We start from the raw sequence: 23971 nt of genomic DNA on the forward strand, positions 1-23971 counted from the left end.
GAGGGTACTCTGGCGACAAGCCGGGGATGCCGGAGGGCGCCGTGGTGGAATGTTATCGATCCCACTGCGCCCTCACGAACGGCCAAGAGGTTGAAACGCCGGAGTGGGTTTAGTGGGTAGGGCCAGTTCTCCCCCCCTCTCGCCAAGAGAGGGAAAAGGAGCGGCGAGTCCCACACACCGTGCGTAAGTGCATTCCCACTCCGACAAAAAAAAAAAAAAAAAGGCTGTCGGACAGCTCGGGCGGCCCGAGGGTGGCGATGATGCCGGATAGGTCGGCCGAGTTGAACTGCATGTCGCTTGTGCTTACATGGTCGGTATGAGCTCGCTGGTGGTGGTGGACAGTGCTCGCAGGCTGTCGGACAGCTCGGGCGGCCCGAGGGTGGCGATGATGCCGGATAGGTCGGCCGAGTTGAACTGCATGTCGCTTGTGCTTACATGGTCGGTATGAGCTCGCTGGTGGACAGTGCTCGCAGGCTGTCGGACAGCTCGGGCGGCCCGAGGGTGGCGATGATGCCGGATAGGTCGGCCGAGTTGAACTGCATGTCGCTTGTGCTTACATGGTCGGTATGAGCTCGCTGGTGGACAGTGCTCGCAGGCTGTCGGACAGCTCGGGCGGCCCGAGGGTGGCGATGATGCCGGATAGGTCGGCCGAGTTGAACTGCATGTCGCTTGTGCTTACATGGTCGGTATGAGCTCGCTGGTGGACAGTGCTCGCAGGCTGTCGGACAGCTCGGGCGGCCCGAGGGTGGCGATGATGCCGGATAGGTCGGCCGAGTTGAACTGCATGTCGCTGTCCAGAGGCGGCGCCGCTCCCAACTCTAGCGCCTGCCCCGCAGGTTGCTGAGTAAAGATAGCACATTATTAGTATTATTACTTTGTACCAAAATCCCACAATCACTCACACATTCACAAGGTGTTTAACCAGTGTGTACTGCCCGCCATGACCTACGCTTGCGAGACGTGGACGCTAACGATGTGCGGAATGAAGAGGCTTAAAGTTGCGCAAAGAGCGATGGAACGCAGTATGCTCGGTATATCTCTCTGCGATAGAATCCGAAACGAGGAGATCCGGCGACGGACCAAAGTGGTAGACATCGGCCGACAGATTGCAACTCTGAAAAGGGCCTGGGCCGGACACGTATGTCGCAGAGATGATAGAAGATTGAGCAAGCGTGTTCTAGCGTGGAGGCCTCGCTCAAAAAGACCAGATCACAGACCTCCAACAAGATGGGAGGATGATATTAAAAAAATTGCGGGCCCACTCTGGAGGAGAGAAGCAGCAAATCGGGCTGCTTGGAGGAGTTTTGGAGAGAAGTATGCCCAACAGTGGGCGCATACTCGCTGAGGAAGAAGAAGTATTATTACTTTGTGTTCAGTGTGTCATATTGCGTAAACATTTCTACGCGCAAAGATAGATATAACTCCGTAATAGATGGATACAGTCTAAGGAAAAAACGTGCCTCGAAAATCAAGAAAATTTGATTCTCGATCAAATGGCGCCACTACCTTTGTTGGCCTTATTGGCGTTGACGGTTTCGTTTGTTATTTAACAATTTTAACGCATATCAGTGAAAGAACATGGGTCAAAATAATATAAAAATAATTAATGACAATATAAAAAATCGTTTATCCATATATTAATACATTTTTTGATATTTATATTTTTAGTTTTAATCGTGTGTCTATAGATGGCAGTGAATTTACTGTTGGTACAAAATTTACTATGACAGTACCGCTCTATCCTCCTCCTATTATATCCTCTTTGCTACGCGTTACATTTTAGGTCATTTAAAACAGCATTACTTACTATTGTTGTATTTGTTTAATGTTTCTTTATATTATGTATTGTTAACTGTGTGAGGTGTGCAACAGTGCAATAAAAAGGATTGTATTGCTACTAATACAAAATTTGATGTAGTCGTAGATTGACAGTAGGTATAAACTAGAGGTATGCAACATACAAGATCTTATATTTTATGTTTACTTTTCTAAACCATGATTGTACATTTATAGTATTTAAGTAACAGTTAACGTAGTTAACCGTTAACAGTTAACATAATATCTACCATCTAAGCTAAATACCAGTAAAAAAACCATACATATAATAATAATAAATAAAATTGTTAACACATCAAAATAAAATAATATTAATCACGTACCTTACCTGCTTCCGCGACTGTAGTACGTAGTTCACTTATGTGCAGATTAAAAAATAATAATAATAATCCGTATATCCAAAAAGCTAAACAAATTAACATAATAAAATTAAAATAATCATTAAAAAAATATAACTACATAAAACGTAATATAAAATGAATATATGCATAAAAACAGGCTAAATAATACTTATTTCATCTCAAATAATACATATACACATATAATACATATACATTGGTTTTATTACAATAAAAACCATTTAATCTCAAATAATACATATACATTGGTTCTATTACAATAAAAACCAAAAAGCGTAAAATAAAAAAAAAATGTTCTTAAAACGACAATAATTAACTTACATACAAACATAAATATTTAAAATACATAATTGTCTTCTGTCAATAACCAATAATTAACTACTGCTTAAAGGTCTCGTTTAACTTGCCCCGTAAACAAGTCTGGCAGTCATGAGTCGAACAAAAAATATACCCTCATATATTCCTATTACTAACCAATTAAATCTAAACCTTACGTTAAGACCATTAGGGTCGATTCTTAGTTTTATTCTTGTATTTAATTTTAGTTCACATGAAAATGCAATCTTATTGCTTATTGTTAAACATTATCATAAGTGCTTGCTTATTGCGTTATTTGTAAATAATTACTTTAAGTTAGCTATTTATAAGTTGTCTTATAAGTGAAATTTCTGTAATTTCTTAGACAATAAATTTCTTTAAACCGAAGTAACTATTTAAGCGTATTATGATTGTTTTTATTTTTGGATATTTTTAAATGAAATAAATTTTATCTTATCTTATATATCCAATAAAATACCACATTATATATATATGTGATACGTCACACAATATCATTAGGTACACGTTATAAAACTCTTATAATCATGGTACACCATGGAGTGCATGTGCGGGGGTGACGCGTGCAGCATGGGGGACGGCTGGTGCGCGGGCGACATCTATAACGTGTAATGATATTGTGTGACGTACCATGGAGTGTATGTGCGGGGGTGACGCGTGCAGCATGGGGGACGGCTGGTGCGCGGGCGACATCTATAACGTGTAATGATATTGTGTGACGTACCATGGAGTGTATGTGCGGGGGTGACGCGTGCAGCATGGGGGACGGCTGGTGCGCGGGCGACATCTATAACGTGTAATGATATTGTGTGACGTACCATGGAGTGCATGTGCGGGGGTGACGCGTGCAGCATGGGGGACGGCTGGTGCGCGGGCGACAACTGCAATGTCAAGTCTATGTTAGTACATTATTGTCGATGTCAGGAGGCAATTGCTGGCTGAGTACGTAATACTTAGTAGGTACGAACATAAGTCAAAAAATGCCTGGCCTAGCCAAAAAGCCTGTTAGTGCTTGAAAACTGAGACCTAGGCTCTCCGAAACATGTCGCGCGACGCGCGAGTGATAAAATTACGTGAGTTAACCCGTATTTTTTGGCTTAAGTTAGTATGACTCACGACAGCTTAAATTCGATTTAGTACGAAATTTTTTCACAAAATTAGCTTCATGTTGGTAGCTCAGAATTTGATCTAAAGAAACGCTACCAGAGACTGACCAGAACTGACTAATTGTTCAACATTATTGTCATTGTCGAACCTCTTTAAAACGCTCTCCCTGAACTTAATATGTACATATTGTTCCGGTGCGGAGCAATCCGCACGGACGGTCCGCGTGACACTAAAATCAGCCTAAAATGGATCGTGCCGATTTTCATAGCTTTAACACCATTTGCAGCAATTCACTGAATTTCGGGATGAACCGCCAGGACTATTAATAAAATAATTTCGAATCTAAAGTAGCTAGTGTAGGAGCAGTAAGCGGAAAACAAAAGTTAACAGCTCTTATAAGCTTTTACTACATCTGAGGGACTAACAAGTTCTCACAAATCTAAACATGTAACGGCAGACGGAGGTGATGAATTTAAATACTGTAGTTGTGAACTAATGGGACTACGGAGTAGGATGGAAATGGCAAGTGGGCGTTCCCGTCTATCCGACAGTTAGTAGCGACCGGCTCACTTTATGCACAGACTATGCTCAGTTGTTGTGTAAACTTCATGTTCGAATGACATTCACGTCATACGTACGCTCGTCTAACAAAAATTGATAGTTAAATTTAAAATGCCGTATTGTGCAGTATTAAGCTGCAGAAATCACAGCGGTTTAAAAAATCTTTCACGTGGAGGTATTTCCTATCACCGGTGGTTATTTATTTAAATATAATAAATAAATACGAAAAATCTGTTTATTTTGCATTATTTACGAATGTTCGTTAAGTAAATCTATATTTTATTTGTTAGAACTTAGAGTTCATAATCCTTTGTCACTATTCTTTACGTTTATCTGGAATATTCGCTATCCTAAATGTCAAATAACTTCGCTACTCAAATGCTGCGCAATGTCGATATTTATATCGATAAAGTTAAAGTTACGATATTTCAAGTTTGATGTTTGGTTCGGTAATAAAGGCCAGGAAATAAATGCCCAAAAAAATGTATAGAGGGAAATGCAAGGAACACAATTTTTAACTTCGTAGCTTTGTTTGGACTAGTTTGGAGATGAACATATCAAAAGTCCCCGGCCATAACCCTGGTGCTGGGGGGGAGAGGGGGGTTTGAAGGTTCCATTTTTCGGTTTTTCGATTATATCTCGGAAACTATGCGTCTGAGCGACTTGGCCAGTTATACAAAATGAAAAAAGATTTAATTTGTTACAAGTTTTATTCAGTCAAGTTTTTCGATATCTTGTATAGTTTTTGAGATATCCGCTCTTCAAGGTTTATTTAGGGCTCTCATTTTTATCTTGATTATCTACATCGGTGAAGCTGCTAGGCCGAGTTTGGGATCGTTTTCGTATAAATCGGGGGTGCTGAATTCATTTATGGTATCAACATTGACACCATTCCTAAGTAAAAACAATTTAAAAAAATGATTTTTTATAAAACTCCTCTTTACGCTTAAACCGCCGAACCGATTTCGTTGAAATTTGGTACAGAGATGGTTTGAGTACCGGGACAGTACATAGGATAGTTTTTATAACCAAAATCATCTTTTAAGGGTGTGAAAACTAAATAAAACTTGTAACAAATTAAATCTCTTTTCATTTTGTATAAGTGGCCAAGTCGCTCAGACGCATAGTTTCCGAGATATAATCGAAAAACCGGAAAATAGAACCTTCAAACCCCCCTCTCCCCCCCAGCACCAGGGTTACGGCCGGGGACTTTTGATATGTTCATCTCCTAACTAGTCCAAACGAAAATACGAAGTTAAAAATTGTGTTCCTTGCATTTCCCTCTATACCTTCTTATTGCTTGGCCTATTTAGACACGTTTCTAATTATTATTTGGGATAATCAATGTCTAAGTAAATATGGCAGCTCTGGTCATCAAGCACTAAGTTAAGTCGGGGTCATTTCATGGCAACCTTTCAAACCTTCGTATTCCTTTACATACGTTTTTGTTTTTTACACCCATCATATTTTCATCGTTAATATAATTAGACTAGGTACTTAATGTACGTATGCGTACAATGCATGCAATGTGCCATGAATAAACGATTTATATTTTTTCTATTTCTTTATTATTAATTATTGTAGGTTCCCACAAGATGCCGATATTAAAAATAAATGGATCAATGCTACTGGGCAAGAAAATTAGTTTCCGCAAAAATATAGCACCATTTGCTCGGAGCATTTCTTAGAGAAAGATTTCTGGGGATAAAATTGCCATACATCTCATCTAGCGTCCACACGCCTAAAACTTAATGACTAATTTAGTAATTATTAGTGACATTCGGGCTCACTAAATTAATAAAAAGTGTTCCGTACCACGCAAACTAGCGTCAAATATTGGAATTTTGCCGCCCCCCTTCCTGATTTTATAGGTCACAATCTTACAATCAAATCAAGTGGGATCGATGAGCCAGTTTCATGTATGCTTTCACACCATACAATTAATTTGACAATTTAATCAGGTTGTCCCGTCTAGATTGACCTTAAATGCTGCTACAAGTAAATATATTGTTAAAGACGAATACTTACCTATGTAAGTAATTGCAGATTTGTGATTACAAAATAACAGCAATACCGAGTTAATAGACCTTTAAAGAACTATGATTTTATCTATTTGACTTTAAGATATATTTAATGTTCACATTAACAACCTAGTTGGTCAATTAAGAGCGTTCTTACAAGAAAAGTCGAAATAATGTAAAATTGATGATATTCCCGACAACATTTAAGATTTTACGCTCATTATTAGAAATAAAGAGTACTTGTTCCAGTAAGAGCGTCTTCTTATCCTTAGGAATATCGTTGTACATTTTAGAAAAATGACTAATTAAATTAGTAATGATTGTTTTTCTGATGGTCGTTTACGAAAAACCGCGTGAAGCACTGAATTGTGAGCTCTCATTTGTAAATTTTGAGAAGTTTACTCTGCTAAAGTTGGATATTTTGTATTACTAATATCCTGTACTTTAGGAATATCGAATGATATTCTCCCTACATGCTTTTAAGAAAGAGAAAATCAATGTTAAACGAATTGAATTTTCTCTTCGAAACAAGTGTAAATTCCTACGAAAATCTACTTAGTATCGAAGTCATTTTTATACACGAGCAATCTACAACGTTTGCTTATACTGTTGGTATACATTTGTGTTTATCAAATTCTACTTTAATTTTTTGGCAATTTTTTGAAAACTACTCTATATTGCCGATGACGCGCGCTGGCGATCTCAGTACCGCGGCAGAGCTTGAAGAGGTCGGACCTGTGTCGGTCTGCTCCGCACGTTTTCGACGGCGACAACGAGGTTTTTTATCGTTGTGTGCGGCAGGCGCCGTGTAAAACGCTATACTGTGTGCGTGTAAATTGCGTCTGAGAAACTTTGATCCGAGTACTGTATTTGTTTTTATAGTATTATAATATAGTATAGTAACATAACAAACTTCCGAACAACATTAAAAATATTTGAAATGACCTGACATTTTATAGGTAGTAAATAAAAAAAAACAGCCAAGTGCGAGCTGGACTCGCGCACAAAGGGTTCCGTACTATTACGCACAAAACGGTAAATAAATCACGTTTGTTGTATGGGAGCCCCACTTAAATATCTATTTTATTCAGTTTTTAGGGTTCCGTGCCCAAAGGGTAAAAACGGGACCCTATTACTAGGACTCCGCTGTCTGTCCGTCTGTCTGTCCGTCTGTCACCAGGCTGTATCTCATGAACCGTGATAGCTACAGTTGAAATTTTCACAGATGATGTATTTCTGTTGCCGCAGCGCTATAACAACAAATAATAAAAACAGAATAAAATGTGGTATTTCCTATAAAAAGGGACCTTATTGTCGATGGCGCTTACGCCATTATAAACGATGCTCCGATATAACTAAGACTGAACTTGTATAAGTTTTTAATTATGTATTACTCATCCTCCTTATGAACCCTGGCAGTACCTAGTGGAACTTAGGTTTGGTGCAACATAGGCGCACACTGTTTTGGTCATTCGACTCGTCTTGATGAGCAACTTGGGAAAGCAGTACTCATGATAGAGCTGATGTTGTACCCTGGCAGTACCTAGTGGAACTTAGGATGGGTGCAACATAGGCACACGCTGTTTTAGTCATCCGACTCGTCTTGATGAGCACTTAGGAGAGCAGTACCCATGATAGAGCTGATGCTGAACCCTGGCAGTACCTAGTGGTTCTAAGGTTTGGTGCAACATAGGCACACACTGTTTTAGTCATCCGACTCGTCTTGATGAGCACTTAGGAGAGCAGTACCCATGATAGAGCTGATGCTGAACCCTGGCAGTACCTAGTGGAACTAAGGTTTGGTTGACATATCAGTCAAATTTGACAGATTAACAGTTTTTGTCATTTTCAGTGAAAATTATCTTTTTGGGATAGAATTTAGCACCAAGTAACATTGTTAAGTGTAGATTTATACTATCTGTCAAAATTGACATTTTTGACAGTTTTGGATCCCAGATCGAAACGGCTTGTCCAATTTTGATAGGACCTTTAACATTAGTCATGGGATGGAAAATGTAGTTTGACACATCTGTCAAAACTGTCAAAATTTACAGTTTGACAGTTTTTGTCATTTTTAGTGAAAATTAACATGTTTTGTTAAAGTTTGGTACTAAGTGACATAGTTTAGTGTTGTTTGACATATCAGTCAAATTTGACAGATTGACAGTTTTTGTCATTTTCATCTTTTTGGGATATAATATTAGCACCAAGTGACATTGTTAAGTGTAAATCTATACAATCTGTCAAAATTGACATTTTGTGACATTTTGACATTTTTGGATCCCAAATCGAAACGGTTTGTCCAATTTTGATAGGACCTTCAACATTAGTCATGGGATGGAAAATGTAGTTTGACACATCTGTCAAAACTGTCAAAATTGACAGTTTGACAGTTTTTGTCATTTTTAGTGAAAATTTACATGTTTTGTTAAAGTTTGGTACTAAGTGACATAGTTTACTGTTGTTTGACATATCAGTCAAATTTGACAGATTGACAGTTTTTGTCATTTTTAGTGAAAATTATCTTTTTGGGATATAATTTAGCACCCAGTGACATTGTTAAGTGTAGATTTATACTATCTGTCAAAATTGACAGTTTGTGACATTTTGACAGTTTTGGATCCCAAATCGAAACGGCTTGTCCGGTTTTGATAGGACCTTCAACATTAGTCATGGGATGGAAAATGCAGTTTGACACATCTGTCAAAACTGTCAAAATTGACAGTATGGCAGTTTTTGTAATTTTTTGTGAAAATTATCGTTTTGTTAAAGTTTGGTACTAAGTGACATAGTTTAGTGTTGTTTGACATATCAGTCAAGTTTGACAGATTGACAGTTTCTGTCATTTTCAGTGAAAATTATCTTTTTGGGATATAATTTAGCAAACAAACCATGTTAATTTTCACAAAAAAAGACTCACAAGAAAAATTTTGACAGTTTTGACAGATGTCTCAAACTACATTTTCCATCCCATGACTAATGTTGAAGGTCCTATCAAAATCGGACAAGCCGTTTCGATTTGGGATCCAAAACTGTCAAAAGGTCACCAACTGTCAATTTTGACAGATAGTATAAATCTACATTTAACAATGTCAGTGGGTGCTAGATTCTATCCCAAAAAGATAATTTTCACTGAAAATTACAAAAACTGTCAATCTGTCAAATTTGACTGATATGTCAAACAACACTAAACAAAACATTAACTTCAATGGCCATTAACGTCTCAAAAATTTAATTCGAATTAACTTTAATGCAATTGGTTAGTTTGACACATCTGTCAAAACTGTCAAAATTGACAGTTTGACAGTTTTTGTCATTTTTAGTGAAAATTAACATGTTTTGTTAAAGTTTGGTACTAAGTGACATAGTTTAGTGTTGTTTGACATATCACTTAAATTTGACAGATTGACAGTTTTTGTCATTTTCAGTGAAAATTATCTTTTTGGGATATAATTTAGCACCAAGTGACATTGTCCCAAGCTGTACGGTTACCCTGTACCTGTACCAAATGTAATGACGAAACATGTAAACAAGCGAGTATAATTTCTTTCTAGTATAAAAAAATTCTTTTATAATACAAAAGTAAGTACATTTGCACTGGATTTAGTATTTTCGTACCAAATAACAATAAGAGTTTTGAATGATTCACGGTTAGTTTCACTAGACTTATATTGACCGGGATATAGACCGTGATTACCTTTTGTATTATTTGTGAGCTCCCGATATTTCGACGCAGTTACATGCATCATGTTCACGGGTGACTGAAGACAGCGGGTGGGTGTCAAAGTTGTGTAGACAGCGCTCTGTCTACCCTCATTCTTGCGCGTCGGCTGGGAGCTCACAAATAATACAAAAGGTAATCACGGTCTATATCCCGGTCAATATAAGTCTAGCAAATAACAATAATTAGGATTTTAAGTTAGTGTCGTTATAATTGTTTTCAATATGCTTCACGAAGGATCAAGATTGTTTAATCCATCATTGTAGTGCGAGCGAGCGGGAAAACGTGGTAGACGGGATCGGCATACTGAGCTCGCACAGCCCGCCGCAGCGCGTAAAATTACTAAACTCGCTCAACGCCGAAATGTAATAGCGCTCTTAATAAGAAACAAATTTCTAGTTAGATATTTGTTGTACTGTACTACATATTATTTTTCATACAATCACGATTATCACTACCTATATTATAATCATAAATAAAGTATAATCTAAATGTGTTAAAACATACGGTAATGAAATATCAATACCTAACCGAACACACAAATATCGATAAAACACTCGGATTACACTGTCCCCTCCCTATATCGAATGGAAAGAAGTTCCCAACGGTTAGCTACTCGCAGGCGTGTAGAGATCTCGAAAACACCAGTGTCGTTGACCGTGAGATCCGTAACAAACCATGCGTAATTAGACCTTACTTATACTGTTTTTTTTAGCCCTTTTCTCGCCTGTAATAAGCAAGTGATTTTAAAACTATATAAAATAACGCCATCTGGTGTTAAGTAGTTGTATTAGGTGAACGTTGAGCGAGCTTTTGTGAGATGAATGAGATAATGAAAGAGTCGTATGTCATATAACTTTGACATTATATTTTAAACCGTCACTCATGTAGCCTACAGTTGATATTCGTTCGAGAAATGTCCACCGGTAATAACCTTTTGGTATGGAAAGTTGCTACGAATCAGAGCAATTTTGTAAGTGTGTGACGTATTTTAACGTGGCTATGAATGTGTGAGTTTAGCGACACTGGTTTTCATACTAAATAGCAGTCATTTCACATCCACTAGTTTATTAATTCGTGAATGGGACGCAACATGGGGGACGGCTGATGCGCTGGCGACGTGTGCACTGTGCAGCGTGGGGGACGGCTGGTGCGCGGGCGACACGCCGCCCTGCAGCGGCGACATCTGCACCATGCTCGGGTTCATCATGGAGGGCCCGGCATGCTCCACTATATGACCTACCATGGGCTGCATGTGCGGGGGCGACGTGTGCAGCATGGGGGACGGCTGGTGCCCGGGCGACACGCCGCCCTGCAGCGGGGACATCTGCACCATGCTCGGGTTCATCGCCATGGAGGGGCCCGGTATGTTTTGCATATTCGGTGACAGCCGGTGTTGTGGTGACATTGTCTAAATTACAACAAAAATAAATCACTATATAACATACGTTTACAGTACATATATGGTGCTAATTTACCCCCTAGTGCGGTAACTAGCACTATACGTGCGTATGTCGAAAATTTAAAGGGCCATATGTACAGTCACCTGCAATAATATGTTACACAACGAAGGCCGCAAAAATATCTGACACGATTTTATTGGTAGAGCCATAAGAGCGTGTCACATAGTTTTGCGGCTTTCGAAGAGTACCTTATTGCAACATGCCTAATAGGGTTGTTGACACGTGTTGAATTTTATAACAAAATCTAAGTTAAATGGATAGGAAATGAGCAATTGATCACAATTGGAAACTTGAAAAATATATGGGAATAATAAAAAAGTACAAGCCCTCAAAGTTTCAAAATTTAAATTTTTTCCAAACTTCCAAAAAGGGAGAAAAAAAAAATTATTTATTTCGGACAATTCGGAATCCATATATCACAATAATGGTAACATACGATCCCTTACATTTCATAAAAAAATATATTGTATGGCAACAATATACATAAACACAATATTTCACCGACAAAATCGCAATTTCCTTGTTTCCCGTACATCGAAACGGCTTCTAAGCAATAGCGACGGAGTGCGTATCTCATATGTATGCTGTTAAGCAAAAATGTACAAATAAAGTTAACATTTTATTGCAAATTAATGTGGGTTGACACACTATTGCTAAACCGCATCCATATAACTATCTGCACAAAACATCGGTAAAATCATTTGGATAATCGAATTAAACTATCGTGAGACATATTAACTTAGCTAGCTTAGCGGTTTCACTCACGTATGTTTAGTCACTCGCTATTAGTTATTTGGATAGTTCAGAATTTCAAACTAATTACGGTCAGAAAAGTAGGTTAGGTTAGAAATGTTACCCCTCAGAGAAAAACTGCTACCAGAAAAGTAGGTTAGGTTAGAACTGTGACCCCTCAGAGAAAGAAACTGCTACCAGAAAAGTAGATTAAGTTAGAACTGTTACCCCCCACTCCCCAGAAAAAGAAACTGCCACCAAAAAAGTAGGTTAGATTAGAACTGTAACCCCCAACAGACAGAAACTGCTACCAGAAAAGTAGGTTAGATTAGAACTGTAACCCCCAACAGAAACAAAACTAAATAAATAATGAAAATAATAATGAGTAAAAATCGTGAAAGTTTAAATCAGTGTTTCATTGTTATACATATCGCCCGTTATACTTATTGCACGTTATGCCATACAAAATGATACAAATTGAATTTATATGATCTGAGCAATATATTATAGGTTTGTAATGTTTGTATACGTTCTATTACTTACCCATAGCGACGTTACATCGTGACGTCACGATGTATGGCCATTTTCTTAGGAGCGTTTCGTCAGTAAAGTGCGATTGCCAGACTTTGACTATCATTTGTTACTTTTGTATTGCTTTAAGACAATGGGTCCCATACAGACGTCTGATCCTCATAACAAACCTGATCGACTCATATCATGAAAAAAATTTTCAACTTGCCATAAGGTGGCAATCTGGGTACCTAAGTTTGCAGGCGCGGCGTATGAACCCTGCTGTAACAGCCAGTTCCACTCTGATCTTCCCGAAGCGAGTACCACACCAGAGTAGTCACTAGGCTGGTGGCTCCATCTTCCATGGTGGAGATTAACCCCTGGGCTCAGAAATCGTACTAACTTGTAGATTGCTAGCAGACATCAGGCATTTCACCGAATATCCCTGAGAACCGCACCTGCACTCAGAGCGCCTACACAGGCCAAAGGACGCATTCATGGTTCCGTAGGTGCCCCGTCGTCAACATATAGCTCGACCTGATACACCAGCAGGAAAATAACACTTAGTAGGTTCCGGTCCTATTGTAGCTATGGCTTTCTATAAGGCGGAGGTACTGCCGTAGTTGGGATTTGCTCCGGACTAGAACGAAACGTCACTGTCTGTGCTGTGCTCTATCAAACAAAGTGAGACCTACATCTCCTAATCCCAACATGTTGGGTGACACGGCGTGGTTGGGCGACGGGGAGGTTTGCGCGAAGTTCTGAGGGCCCCAGTAGCCCCGGGGGTCCCCTGCGTGCGGCAGGAATGGGTTCGTGTTCGGTACGCCTAGGTTGGGATCGGGCGGCATCCATTGCTGAAAAAAAGTTTATCTATATCACAACTATATTATATTAAAATCTATTTTAGTTACTTTTGGGCTGTTAATGCGAGACTAGTGTCAAGATTAATCCTACTGGTTGTTGTTTGTGAAAACTTTCATCACAAGCGTCGATCCCTTTTTTCTCTGTTGGAACTGTCATAAAAGACTCGACTAGGCCTGAAGTACGCCCGATTGATCATGTGCTGTGTTTGAGCGGAGGTGGGTGCGGGTACTCACCTGGTACTGGTCGGTGGGGTCGCGGTACTGCGGCGGGGGGTAGTGCGGGCTGCCCACGCCAGCCATCGGCGGGCTGTGGATTTGCAGCGCCGGGCTTGCGTCTGGGAAACATATATTTTAATTAAAATGCATGCCCTATAACCATTTCAATAATAGGGGATATTACTGCAATGTTCTCTGTGCCACCAGAGTGCAGCACTAGCCTTTTTAGTAAACCATGGCGTAACTTTAACAGGTTTTTGACAAGTTTTCAGTGATATGACATTTATGCATCAAGGCGGTTTGTTTACAGAGGACCTACAGGGAAATGCGAATCCAAGAGTATATGCAAGAGTGAGAGAGATGTTAGATAATGAAATTTCGATTTTCTTGTTTCGCGATAGACCCTCAGATTGTGGTAGTGGCGCCACCTACGCAGAGTTTCGCGTAATATTCCCTATTTAAAAAGTATATAAAAAATATGGAAATTTATAATATGTGGATGACATTTATTGTTTACCTACCTCTTGGTTCCTTTTTAATGGCCGACTCGTGAAATCCCACTGAAAGATAAAATACTCTTAAGTATTATTTTTGCATGTTACATGGAAAATGATTTATAAAAACACAATATACACTCAATGCTTCGGACGGCTAGCACGATGCGTAAGCTTACCATGAGTTAGCAACTGATATGAAATACATAAGAAAATAAAATACGTGAGATACACAATGTGCTCGTCGTTTCGATACGAAAATAAGTTAACATAAAACTAATGGAGGACCATTATTATATTAGACTAAATATCAACCATGCAGATAATATAGTGATTAGCCTAAAATAACATCTAAACGCAAAATAAAATATCAGGCTCAAAAACAGTAAATGTTGAAAACTTAAAAGATATAAAATAAGACATGCATTTTAAACGTCGAACTCGAATAATTACTAAAATCTATTATAAATATTATGTAAAACAAAATCTTTTATATAGAACTATTTGGAAACATCGTTACATAAAGAAGCACATTAGGTACCAATCAAAAAAATTGTCAAGTCACGTATTTTACTTCTCTTAAGCATGTATATACAAAAATTCTTCTTTATGCAACGGAAATTTATTGGGATATTCAAACACAACCATGCCACAAAACAACATCGTACCTCTTCAGATTAAGGAAAAACTGGGTGTGCGATGAAAAAAAAACACTCAATATTTTATTAGCGTATTAATAGTTTCCATGTCACTCAAGCTTGTGTACCAAAAATATATTGTTTTATAAAAGTGTAAAAACTAGATATAATAAAGGACTACAAAATGATTCGTACTTATATCGCTTTGCAGCCTGGTTCAAACATTGGATCTTTTGCATATTGTACATTCATCTAAAATCTTTAACAATACAAATACATTTCGTTGTAGATATGTTTGACATAGTATAATAGTACATACTTTGTACAATATGTATATTTTAGTGATGTTGTTGAATGTTGCAGGCAGTACGATAGTGTGTTTCGCACTGCGAAATTCCCGTTTTTTATATAAAAATTGGCACCAATAGCGGTAAGTCCGATTCCCACTCTCGCTGTATATTAAGTAGGAAGTAGGTATCTTACTTTACATTCAAATGTATTTTATACATCTTTACATTAAAAGTGCATTTAGGTAGCTCCGGAGGGCAGTTAATGTTGTGTTGCTATGACACTGTCTGGGGTTTTCAATTTTCATATACCTACGAATATGAAAGTCGACGACCTACAACTGAAAGCACCTTTTAGTGTGCCTTTTCTTAAATTTAAAAACACTGAAAACACTTTATCTTCAATATTGGCTTTTTTTTTTTCAAGATTATATTTTTTCTAACCTCAAAAGTAGTGGTTTCTAAAATGCTTGCGGTACAATAATATGTAAACGACACTATAATACAGTACATAGTTACTCAGATTTAATTTTGGAGGAAAAAGGTTACCAATAGAGGTTATAAAAAATTTAAACTGAAAAAAACGGACTATAGTCTCGCTATGTGAAGTATGAAAAGAAATAGATATATTTATTTACACATAAACACAAGCATAAACGTTGAACTTCTACGACAATATGACGGTTATGTTCGTGTTGCTAAATACATTAATTTCACTGTAGACTTAACTTAGTCGGTCGTGTTGTGAAACTTGTTTTTAGTATAGCAAACTAATAAGCTGGAAAACACAGTGCCACTAGTTTTTCATAAATGACAGTTACGTGGTTATGAAACATTTGTGTATACTTTTATTTTATAATATACGTATATTCAGCCTGTTTTTTTAGTCACCTCCAATAATTTACGAGGTGAATATACAGGTCATACGGAGTAACTTTTACTATGGGACCAAACCCGAAACCGCGAAAAAAATTGGCTGTTTCATACATTTTGGCTGGTCTGATGTTGATATTTTGTATGAGAGTCAATTTTTTTTCGCGATGACGGGGTTGACCCAAAGTAAAAGTTGTTCAGTATGACCTATATATTCACCCCGTAAATTATTGCAAGTGACTAAAAAACACCCAGGTATTATAAATAAAATATTGCACATAAATATAATGTCGTACTTTTATAAAAAAATTCATATAATTCAAGCTTCAACATAACACATTAAATTAAATTAAATATTAACATTAACATTCCTCAATATGTTATATTTTTACATATATTGCTCTTCGCAATAATTCTACCCCACCGGGCATTAATAATCAATAATCATACATGAGAAAACTAGTTGAAACGTTTTTTTACTTAATAGCATCAGTTTTATTATGCAATGGTTGTTATGCCTGGTGCTTGGGGTAGAATAGTAGTTGTGAATGTTCAACATCACATGTCAACGTGTTGTCACAACGTATTAATACTTTTGTTATCCTACTTTTAATTTAGTTTTATAGTTCCCTTCCTGAATCTTGGATAATCAGGAATAAACACCTAGTAGAAATTCGATCATACTATCAAATATCCTTTCGCTAGTGTATCACGTACTGCTAAGTTGCCAAAATTAAGCTTTAGTGAAGTTTCATACATAATTTACATGTATGAATAACGTGATGAAAAAAAGATTGAAATCTGTGATAAATAGCAACCACAATCAGTCACCATCACCATCGACACAATGACAGTGAAAGTAGTGAAACTAAAATATACATTAATTAACGTTCAGAATCTTTGATATTAGCAGCACACATACCCACATTAGCATACAAATAGTGTATTTAAGACTTTGTACTAGTAACACCGAACTGCAGAGTGCAACACTATGCGATCATAGTGGCTCTTAGCTCTAACTTAGGATTCCGATTGCAGGTTGTTACAACGGACCCTATAGGTCTCATACAGAATATTTAAATTACGTCATATAAAATGGCTACTGTGCAGTAGAGTAGTAGTATCTTTGTAAGATGCACTATACATAACATTACCTACGGCTTAAAACCATGAATAGAAGAGCATCTTTTATTTCACAGTGCAGTAATAATTCTGTTCTGTATGAGTACCGGACTATTTCCTTCGTGACATTATTTGAGATGTATGTATTATTGTTATAATTGGTTTGTATGGTTATCTTGTGTCAGCTAGTTTCTTTACACGGTTTTTACGACGATAGATCGCCGACACTTATTTTTAGTCACGAAAAAAATAATTTCAACTAGGATTAAATATCCCAAGAAAAAACGCAACTAAATAAAGTACACAAAGTTCAACGTTTAAAATAACTAACTTTATAAGTTACTTAAAACCAAATGCACAACAAAACTCAACGTCCCAAAACCAGAAATCAACATAACGAACAACCGGGAATCGAACCCGAACAAAATATAAATATAAGTAATTGGTAAACTTAACAACAAATAAAAAATAAAAAGAATTATGACAATAGTACATATTAAGTTAGTAACACCACCACCATTGATTTAATTAATGGTGTCAGATGCTTATGGCCCATCCCGCCGCGCCATAAGCCATCTGACACCCACTACCCTCTCTACACGCTGGCCCATCTTAGTGGCCCACTATGATGGTCCATCATGTAGAGGAGCCATAATATTACCTAGACCATGTGCAGTATAGGTACTACACGAATTATTACGACTTATAAGATAAATATATGTATAAATGGTAAACAAACGACAGAAGCGGCATCCTATACCTACATGTCAACTTTCCACGCATCGTCTGGAGTGTGTGTAGGATACCGTGCACCGTGCACGCAATGAATATATAAGAGCCAGTCCTAATAGTGGCTTTGTCTTAAATTACACTTGGTATACATACATTATCAAAAACACGTTATAATATAAATAGAAGCAAATGGAAGGATAAGGTGGTTATCACCTAACCCCGTTTATCCGTGCATCTATTATAACAAGAGTTAATATATATTATATGAGATTTATTATCCAATATTAATTTTAAAAAATACTGCGGGTAGTCTTCGCCCTAGTAACACGTCTAGTATGGTCTAGTAGGGATATAATGGCTATCGAGTCTATGATAGCCATTATATCGTTTACTTTTAATATTAATCAACAAAAGGTGAAGGTCGTAATTTCGAACGTTAAATCGTGTGTCTGCTGCAAGATACATATAATGTGTATAAATAAATGGCAAATATTGAGATAAGCTATGCCAAATTTTGCCTAAGATACTTACAACTAGCAAAATTTATCGTCCAGGTTACTTTGAACGTGGCAAGAATATATATAAATAAAATTATTTTTTTAAAGTTAAGACATTCCACCATAACCCGATAACGGCAACTACTGGCTTCATTAAAACATATAAAAAGGAAAAATGAATGCATCCACCTATGTCCGAAATAATTGTATACTTTGGAAAAATATCTAAATACCTCGTAAAAGAGACGGATAAAACACCTCAGTAAATGGCATAATATTATTCTTAAGCCCAATCAATACTTATAATTATATTATCTGCAACACCTGTAAGACAGGATAAATACATGAATGAGATGCCAACTAATGAGTTGTTTATCGTATAATCCATCACCATACTAAATAATTAAATAGTGTAAATACAGTCCGTTAACTCTCACAATGATATTAGTTTTTCGGGTAAAATCGGACGTAATCGCGTAATAGAAAATGACAGTTTCTTGATAATTTAGTTGCAATCCAACCCAAAGAGTGCAGTCGTCTTTTCAGCCTTAAACTATATAGAGTAGTTAATACCACCATAACTAGTAGGTAAATATTTAATTTCATATTTTTTGGCAACTAACTTAATGGGCTCGTCTGAAAAAGGGTATTTCTGTAAATGGTCAATCACGGGAAATCATATACATATAATGTATAAGTATTTTTCAAAATAAGCGGAAACTTAAAAAAGAAGTCAACACGCAATTAAATGTGAAGAAGACTTCCGTATATATATATATATATATATATATATATATATTTTTTTTTAAATTAAGACCAATTTATAATTAATACAAATGACTGATGTTGAATAGGCTCACACTATAGTTTTGAAAATTACAATAATATTACAATTTTCCAATTGTATAATTTTACCATATGAATTAAAATATTTGACTGGTATTATCAACTCTATATAATTTCCGACAGAAGTAGTAAATGACGTTCGAATTTCAAATTCTGATTCTATTTTATTTAGATTATGACAAAAAATCAAATCGCAATATAGTCATCAACCGAATATTAAGCATAATGTCATTAAATTAGGGCTTATTTAACATTGAGACAATAGGTATCCTTAACTTTTTGCGGTAAGTTTAAAACTTTTTGTGAGTTAATAAGAAAGCAGAACAGCAGTATCACCTTCGCGTGTTACCGCCGATACCCGATGTATCCTTCAAAAATCCGAAGGTCATTCTGAGAGTTAACGGACTGTACAATACAAAACTCACTGTCTTGCTTGTACGTAGCTAAGAAAGAATCTATATTCTGCGCCGTCTTCCGCTTTTTATTACTTAAATAATCCGAATCTAGAACATAGCAAGAAAACATTATTAACACACATTACATATACATATAACAGCAATATGCAGCTTTCTTTCAAAATAGATGTCATATTTATATATTATATACATAGAATTGTGTCGATGCATATCAACAATACTTCAGTTGAATTATGACAGAAATGAAATAAATGTCAAATCAGAGAACATATTTTGAGAACTTGGGTAATTTTGATATGCGTCGTGTCGACTCAATCAGACGAAGTTGTATGTCATCCCACTACAAAACCTTCTAATTAAACTTAGCAGCTGCCTTTAGTTGAGGCAATGGCGTTACTGTATTGTATCGCGTATGGTAATTATAATTTAAAGTTGGCGCAGAGGCCTAATAGGTTACTACCCTAGGGGAAAAAATACTAGAAAAATTTGGCCAAGTACGGGGCGGACTAGATTTGTCAAGTCTCAGACTAGTGTTTATAGTCAGAAAATAATTGAAAGCCTAGTGTTTTATTTCCATTACAACCGGTTAATTTTGAAATTTGCTTCCATCTACCGGCGAATAGTAACAACTAGTTTCGTCAAACTCGGACACTGTAGCATGTGGAGCGACCGCCATGTATAAAGCGTAGTGTTCGGCATCGGTTAAATCCAAGTCATCCTGGAGCTTTTTAAACTGAGAAGCATCCAAGGCTAAAACGCTTTCAGCCACAAGGATGGTATCACCGTCTGTCGGTGGCAAGGGGTGTAAGCTCGCGGGTCGGGATAGACGAGTCTGAGAAGTTGTTTTCTCATTGTCGTCCCCGTGAAGCGAAATGTGGGTGACGCTATCCGCGTAGCTAAGGCCTGTACCGGACGCGTTATCTTTTAGAGACGCGTGAGACACGGACGACTTGAACTTGGACGGTCGCACACCGGACACGCTGCTCACAGAGCGGCCCACCGGTTTACTCTTCTTGCTCGCTTTGCCTTCAGATTTAATACTAGGAGCGGGTGATTTTTCCTTTCGTCTAAAGAGACGGGAGAGAAAGGAACGCTTCTTAGGCGCAGGTGGCAACGCCGGCTCGCTCCTAGCCATGGTAAGTTCAGTTCGGCTAGTGTCTAAGTTACGTGTTACAGGTAACTGTCGACCCGGCTTCAGGAAGCTGTTCACGGAAGTCTGGGAAGTTTTAAAACCCTCGACCGAAGGAGTTTTACGAACGCGTTTAGGAGGCAAAGGGGGGGCGCGCTCGTCGTCCGTGTCCCGCTTGAGGGGCGCAAATTCTATAATGGGGCCGCGGTACGTCTGCACCTGAACATCCTCGTACTGCTCCGGTTCGGAGATCAGAACGGGGTTCCTGAACGCGAGCTGGAGGCTAGTGTAGGTGCCGGCGTCGTTAAAGTCGTCAGCGTCCTCGCTCTCCGCGCTGGCGACGTTCTGCAAACGCGTGCGATTCTCGGTATAGATCTCGTCGAGCTCCGCGACCTGGTCGAGGAGCTCGTCGAGGCCCTTCTCGGTTTTGAGGGGCGAGTCGGAGACGGTGCCGTTGAGGTCGGCGATGTCGGCCTCGCCGCTGTCGCCGGAGTCGCTGGCGCTGACGCTGGCGCTGGAGCAGCTGGCGCGCTTGTCGTCGTTGTTGTTGGAGTCTGTGCGGTCGGCGAGCAGCAGCGAGAGCACGGTGCGGTCGGGGAGCGCCTTGCAAGAGGTACCTGCGTACTCGGGCGTGTACTCGAAGTCCACCGGCACGCTGCGGGCGCCGTCCGATACCCGCTTAAGAAATATCTTCACCTGCGAAAGGTATATCAATTTAAGAAGCTTGATTCACTGCCATCTCGTTTACTATATACATACATACCTACCTATCTAACTCTGTGTGTTTACCTGTACAGTACAGTCTGTACTGTTCACCAAATTATTTGCTTATTTTTGTAATAGGAATATGGACATTATATTCGGCCAAATTCGTGTCAATTTCAGCAATAGAAAGGCCACTACAATTGAAAATCAGGCGTCAAGTCAAGGAGAGCGGCCTAAGCTTTTAGTAAGTTACCTTGACGTTTTCCATGCACATGGGGTCTCGGTAGGCCGGCGCCTGGAAGGCGATGGCGACCTGTTTGTGCACCAGCACGATGTTGGCGGACGCCTCCCACACGGAGCCGTCGTCGAACGCCTGGCTGAACACCACGTCCACGTCGTCGCGGGTTACCTGAATAAAATCAGATTATTTTAAACATTTGTGAATTGTGGCCATTGTGGGTTAACAAATGTTTCCGGCAAACCGTCGAAAGACACAAAAATAATCTAGTAGGTAATGTTTTGTGTGTATAACTGTCCCGACACAGCTGCCACAAGAATAACCCTAACTGTAACAAGATAATGTTCGGTGCATTAATCGGTTTGTACCTTCTCACAGAGCAGTATGAGCTCGGTGCCGCCGCGCACGCTGGCCGCACACGTGCTGAGCCGGTTGATCTGCAGCTCGCACATGGCCTTCTTGTCGTAGATGACATCCGACACCACCGGGACTAGCGCCTGCTTGATCTTACTGGTGTTACCGCCGGGGATGTACACTTGAAAGCACAGCCGGACGGCGTTCAGATCGATGTTTTGGGGTTGGTTTTTGTGACTGAAGCCAGCTGGAATGGACACGAGATTTTTTTACATTATTAACTCTACGTCAACACGAAAAGGTGAACGGACGCCAAGCGTTCAAATACTATATGGTGTTGTAAATATTATTTTTAATACAGTTGCTCAAAAAGTGCTACTTTTCGTGGCTGTTTAGCGTGTGGAAAGTTGGTTTTCGCGAACTAGTGCTTTTTACTTTTCCAATTTTTTAAAATGTATACTTGTTCCAATTCATGACTACTTATTGATGAGTGTTAATATTAGTTTCCTTTAAACGTCGTAATCAACTTAAAAACCTACTGTTAATGTAAGAATACGAAAAATATGCATATTTCATATTTTATTACTTACCTCTTCATCATTATAAGTATTATAACACGTTTATTTTTTAATGTTGAAAAACCGTTCTTAATAAGTTGTCTGAATGGAACGGAACGCCTGTCAAAGAAGAGGCGTTTTTTCTTACTGCAAGAATGTTTTAAGTTTCCAAAGGCAACATTCGATATTGTTTTTATAAATATACGATATTCAAATAATCGTAAATAACGATATTTACGTAATAATAGTACAATGTTTTATATTTGTAAAACAATACAATGTGTACAATGTTGTATGAAGTGGGTTCAATAATAATAACAAAATCCATTCAAGATTTTAGTCGAATAAATGCTAAAAAAACACCTCTTAATAATGTCAATAATGTCACAGAATTAATAATATAAAAGTTTCGAATTCCTTACTTGTTGTTTTTCTTATTTTTTCGCAACTGTATTAAAAAAACGTCGTTCGATACACGTGCGGAAATGTCATTCTTCACTCGTCCCGAGTCTTGCCACTCGCCTGCGGCTCGTGGCAAGATATCTCGTTACTCGTGTAGTAATGTCATACTTTCCGCACTAACATCGAAATGTACTATTTTAGGGTGCCTTACCCAAAGGGTAAAAACGGAACCCTATTACTAAGACTCCACTGTCCGTCTGTCTGCCTGTCCGTCTGTCTGTCACCAGGTTGTATGTCATGAACCGTGATAGCTAGACAGTTGAAATTTTCACAGATGTATTTCTGTTGCCGCTATAACAACAAATACTAAAAACAGAATAAAATAAATATTTAAGTGGGGCTACCATACAACAAACGTGATTTTTTGCCGTTTTTTGCGTAATGGTTCGGAACCCTTCCTGCGCGAGTCCGACGCGGACTTGGCCGGTTTTTAAAAATACGGTTGCAACAATCTCAGTAAGATGTTATACAATAAGTCTGTAATATGATAATTTATTATCTAATCTGATTACATGTATAGGCCTTTTAATGCAGTTACGTACGTTAAAGTTCCATTTCGAGCCATATAACTTGTATAAAACCACAGGGCGGACACGCTATATATCAAAAATCACTTGCGTTTCTGTGTGAACGGCACGTCTGTACACGCGTCGTAGTGTGAGTAAGTTGCTTTGTACTGAGCGGCCGGCAAACGGCCGTCAATCTGCTGTCGCGGGGCGAGGTAATTCGAGTCGGGGCGGGGCGGTGCGTGGCCGTTCTGTATGATAATACTATTACTTATTCTTTGATAAAACGAAAAACGCTAACTCCTGTTAGTGCCTATTTTTACCACCTTATGCGCTGCGAGCGCTTTACTTACCCCCACCATGCACTTCGCACGGTGCCATGAAATTCGA

General features: G+C 38.4%; 1 protein-coding gene across 5 annotated transcripts in view; it reads right to left on the reverse strand.

The window, feature by feature from the left end:
• Positions 1-556: 556 nt before the first annotated feature.
• LOC134745782 (embryonic polarity protein dorsal) overlaps positions 557-23971 on the reverse strand; it is a 72602-nt gene continuing 49187 nt past the window's right edge. For 2 of the 5 annotated variants that reach the window (XM_063679879.1, XM_063679872.1), the window contains exons 6-8: positions 22071-22303; positions 21718-21873; positions 19648-21455 (exon numbers count right to left, since the gene is read on the reverse strand). In XM_063679879.1, coding sequence (XP_063535949.1) covers positions 20217-21455; positions 21718-21873; positions 22071-22303 — 1628 coding nt within the window. In that variant the 3' untranslated portion in view covers positions 19648-20216. Of the gene's footprint in view, positions 841-3349; positions 3413-11106; positions 11128-11184; positions 11353-13341; positions 13501-13743; positions 13845-14246; positions 14286-19639; positions 21456-21717; positions 21874-22070; positions 22304-23971 lie in introns of those variants that run through there. The other 3 variants (XM_063679886.1, XM_063679894.1, XM_063679901.1) reach the window with 3 other exon arrangements.

The sequence above is a fragment of the Cydia strobilella genome, chromosome 1 (genome assembly GCF_947568885.1).
Source record: "Cydia strobilella chromosome 1, ilCydStro3.1, whole genome shotgun sequence".
NCBI classification, from domain to species: Eukaryota; Metazoa; Arthropoda; class Insecta; order Lepidoptera; family Tortricidae; genus Cydia; species Cydia strobilella.